General features: G+C 36.7%; 1 protein-coding gene across 1 annotated transcript in view; it reads right to left on the bottom strand.

Moving 5' to 3' along the window:
- col15a1a (collagen, type XV, alpha 1a) overlaps positions 1-5,000 on the bottom strand; it is a gene marked incomplete at both ends in the record, with an annotated part of 69,438 nt that overhangs the window by 46,307 nt on the left and 18,131 nt on the right. The window contains 3 exons of the mRNA XM_080544514.1: positions 1-92; positions 2,511-2,630; positions 4,624-4,716. The exon at positions 1-92 is cut by the window's left edge and continues 82 nt beyond it. Of these exons, the coding sequence (XP_080400640.1) occupies positions 1-92; positions 2,511-2,630; positions 4,624-4,716 (305 nt within the window). The remainder of the gene's footprint in view (positions 93-2,510; positions 2,631-4,623; positions 4,717-5,000) is intronic.

Raw genomic sequence — 5,000 nt, 5'->3', positions numbered from 1 at the left:
TCACCAGAGGCCCCGTCACCTGGGCAGTGTGGGGGGCCGGGGGGGCCTGGGGGCCCGGCTGTCCCTGGCTCCCCTTTCTGTCCTGGTGTCACCTGGAGGGAGAAACACACACACACACACACACACACACACACACACACACACACACACCAGGACCAGGGGGCAAAGTAGGGCATAGATGATTAATCAGAGTCAGAGAATAAGAACACAGTGTGGTACAGTATGTTGTGAACATCTGATTTATCACTGCTGCTGTTTACAGACATACTATGTCAGTTGAATATGGGAATGTAAGTGTAAAAACAAAATGACACACAAGCATACTATACAATTAAGACACAATTCAGTAGGACCGCACTTACACTTCCTTCTTTAGGTGCTGCACCTGCTGATTGACTTGGTCCTGTGGCCAAAGATACAAATCATATCATATAGTTAACAGCTAATAGTAAATGTAATAGTTTACTGTACACTCAGGAAGGAGTTCTTGTCCATAGAGTTGCGTATGCACACTGATGACAAAACAGCAACTCTCACCAACTCTCAAATGACAGTCCCAGTCCCATCCAGCCCATAATACACTACAACCTGGAATAAATAGCCATAGACATTTAGTACTAGTGCACTAGACAAATATAAAGTGGATAAGTAGATTTTCAAAGCTCCTGTAGGTTCAAAAGACTCAAATAAAAAGTCAAGGGTCTAATGTAGATACAAGTCAGTTGTGGTCGAACACATATGGTCATATGGTGATTGGTCCCAGCCAGTTCTTTCTCCTCAGGACCTGCACAGTGAACACCTTTCCTCACAGCTGTTCATGGCCCTCTTGTGGCACTTAAGCAACACTACATGTGGTCCATGCAGTGGAAAACGCTGACTTGTTGTGTCATGTCTAGGACGTTGACCCTGGGTTTGGACATGCAGTCTGTATTATCTGTGCCAAGTCCAGTCCAGCCTACAACCTCTGGAATGTCTGTCCTGTGTTTACTGTGTGTACTGTGTGTACGGTGTTTACTGAAGACAACACTGAAGACAACATAGCACAATAACATGTTTCTATGTTTGAAACCTTGTCCACTCAGTGTGTCTCTGTCTCTGGCCATTCAGTGTCTACTCTGTCTATAAAGGCAGTGGATGTCCAGTGGTTGTCCTGTCCTGTCTTGTCTAGTTGGTAGAGCATGGCGCTAACAGCACCAACAGGTTGTGGGTTTAATTCCCGCTGGGACCATACATACTGAAGAATGTATGTACTCACTGCAATGTTAGTCGCTATAAAAGTGTAAATAAAAGTGTCAGCTAAAAGTGTCAGCTAAATGGCATACATTATTATATCATATACAGTCCCACAGTTTGGACACACCTTCTCATTCAATGGTTTTCTTTATTTGTATTATGTTCTACATTGTTCTCGTTATTCTCTTCTCTAGAATACGCGGGAGAAAACCCCCCAAAAAGCAAAAGGTGGCTAACTTTGAAGAATGTAAAATATAAAACATATTCTGGTTGGTTTAACACTTTTGTGTTTAATACATAATTCCACATGTGTTCTTTCATAGTTTTGATGTCTTCAGTATTAATCTACAATGTAGAAAATAATTGAATGAGAAGGTGTGTCCAAACTTTAGACTGGTGCTGTACATGTACTGTATCTAATGTGTATATGTGTATGTATCTAATGTGTATATGTATCTAATGTGTGTATGTATATGTGTATCTAATGTGTATATGTATATGTGTATATGTATCTAATGTGTATATGTATATGTATCTAATGTGTATATGTATATATGTATCTAATGTGTATATGTATATGTGTATATGTATATGTATCTAATGTGTATATGTATATATGTATCTAATGTGTATATGTATATGTGTATATGTATCTAATGTGTATATGTATATGTATCTAATGTGTATATGTATATATGTATATGTATCTAATGTGTATATGTATATGTGTATATGTATCTAATGTGTATATGTATATATGTATATGTGTATATGTATATGTATCTAATGTGTATATGTATATATGTATATGTATCTAATGTGTATATGTATATGTATCTAATGTGTATATGTATCTAATGTGTGTATGTATATGTGTATCTAATGTGTATATGTATATGTATCTAATGTGTATATGTATCTAATGTGTGTATGTATATGTGTATCTAATGTGTATATGTATATGTATCTAATGTGTATATGTATCTAATGTGTGTATGTATATGTATATGTATCTAATGTGTATATGTATCTAATGTGTGTATGTATATGTATATGTATCTAATGTGTGTATGTATATGTATCTAATGTGTATATGTATCTAATGTGTGTATGTATATGTATATGTATCTAATGTGTATATGTATCTAATGTGTGTATGTATATGTATATGTATCTAATGTGTATATGTATCTAATGTGTGTATGTATATGTATATGTATCTAATGTGTATATGTATCTAATGTGTGTATGTATATGTATATGTATCTAATGTGTACACTGAGAGTGTTCAGCTCCAGGTCCTGACCTGAGGCCTGCTCCATGTCCTTGTCACCACCATCTGATGCCTCTGTGGGCGGGGCTTGTACTGATGCCTCTGTGGGCGGGGCGTGTACTGGCTGTGAGAGGGAGGCAGGGGGAGGAAGAGCGTTACAGAGTTTGAGGGTTAAAGCACCATTTTATTAAAAAACATTAAATACGAAAAATATTCGTATAAAAACACATCAGTCCACCATTCATAACAGCTGGCGTGAATGATAAGTCATTTTTACTTCCTAATGTTTAATGCGGGTGTGTTTTCATTACTAACAGAAGCACCCAGAGTGACGTCCATGTGTTGATGTTAGTGTATCACTGATAATAATCACTGATACACAAAGGCTGCGTTCGAAAATTCGCTCTGAGAGCGCCGGAGCGCACACTGGGTTCAACGTCATAAAGGGACCAAGTAATAAACAAGTAACAAGAGGCATTCCATGAGTGCTGATCAGAGTTCCAGAGCGAATTTACGAACGCAGCCAAAATAATCATTGAATTGGACCATGGAAACAATAATGAACTGGTTGTGGTTAGTCAGGATTTAAGAATCATTAGAATATCACATTTTGCATTTTAAAGAGCTTACATATTGAATATAACATATTGACGGATATAATTGGTGTAACCTACAAAAAAAAAAACTACGGTAAAATGTGAAGTGCAATGCTACAACAAGCTAAACAGAACACAAATCTGAAGCAATAATGACATGTAATGAAATATAAATATAAATCTAGGTGTGATGAAGGTGATGATGTCTGTTATATATGTTATATATGTCTGTTATATATGTTATATATGTCTGTTATATATGAAGGGTATGTCTGTTATATATGTCTGTTATATATGTTATATATGTCTGTTATATATGAAGGGTATGTCTGTTATATATGTCTGTTATATATGTTATATATGTCTGTTATATATGGCAGGCTGGGAGCAGGGAGGTTAAAACGCATTACACTCTTAATGAACTTAATTTAGGCATGACATAACAACATGACATAACAACATGACATAACAACATGACATAACAACATGACATAACAACAGTTCACTGAGATACACCGCAATGGAACATCTAAAGACCCCAATACAAGGAGAAGGGGCAAGGTAGGCTAACATGGGAAGCATTCTGGATACAACATTGACACTAAACACCCATAGGTCTTACTCAAGAATTTGACAACAAACTATTTTTGTAATGAACTTGTATTTTATGTCTGTCGTTTTGGATTTACACATGGCAAATATTTAAGGTATTTGTATATTATTAACTGAAATGAAGAATACAATATTCTTTATGTACAGTACCAGTCAAACGTTTGGACACACCTTCTCATTCAATGGTTTTTCTTTATTTATATATTATTTTATATATTGTAGATTAATACTGAGTACATCAAAACTATGAAAGAACACACATGGAATGATGTAGTCAATAAAAAAGTGTTAAAAAAAGAGTGTGCAAAGCTGTCATCATAGGTAAAGGTGGCTACTTTGAAGAATATAAAACTTCTGGTTGGTTTAACACTTTTTTGTTTACTACATAATTCCATATGTATTCTTTCATAGTTTTGATGTCTTCAGTATTCATTTACAATGTAGAAAATAATAAAAAATAAAGAAAACCATTGAATCAGAAGGTGTGTCCAAACTTTTGACTGGTACTGTATACTAAGGTCATGTTCTCACATGAAAGTCCGAATCAGGACCCGGAGCAAGTGGATGAGCTTGCAACATTGTTGCATAAATAATTTCTCTGATTTGCGTTCTCACAGCTCCAAACGACGCAGAGCAAAGCGAACTTTATCCTAAACTCCGATTCCAAGTGAAGCAAATGTTCTAGTGAGAACACACCCTAACAGTCACAGCACATACACAGCACATCTTTTAGGTAATAATTAGGTAATGACCTTTATGACTTTTAAGACCTTTATGTTTGAGTACCTTGTATGTGCAGATTACTCACATGTACATGACAGACGTATTCTGTCTTAACTGAGGAAGATACAGCTCAGATCCAAACTTCAAAAGTAAAGTTAGCCAGAGGAGGCTAGGTAACTCACTCACCATGGTGTACTCTCTCTCCTCCACCACCTTCTTCACCTCATCCATGGTCTCTGTGTCCTCATAGGCGTCCCCGCCACTGCCGTACCCCGACGCCTGGAGGAGCAGTGACACACACTGGACATCAGCTGACCCAGCCACGCTCTAGGTTGCTAGGCTACTGAAAACCCTCATCATTTTGTCCTCCATTAAAATGCAGTGTCAACCTAAGAGACAATATTATGCTTGCAGATGCATATATAGCAAGCATGTCTAATACAGTTCCATGTAGCAATAACTCATGTATGTGCATATGGTGAAGACTAAATACTTCAAATTAAGTTCTGGAGTTAAGTACTGTTTTCACCACAAGCTAATGAATCTGTCAGACCAGAATCCAT

Source organism: Nansenia antarctica, assembly GCF_963989245.1.
Source record: "Nansenia antarctica genome assembly, chromosome: 13".
Lineage (NCBI taxonomy): Eukaryota > Metazoa > Chordata > Actinopteri > Argentiniformes > Microstomatidae > Nansenia > Nansenia antarctica.
This window is presented reverse-complemented; position numbering and strand designations above follow the sequence as displayed.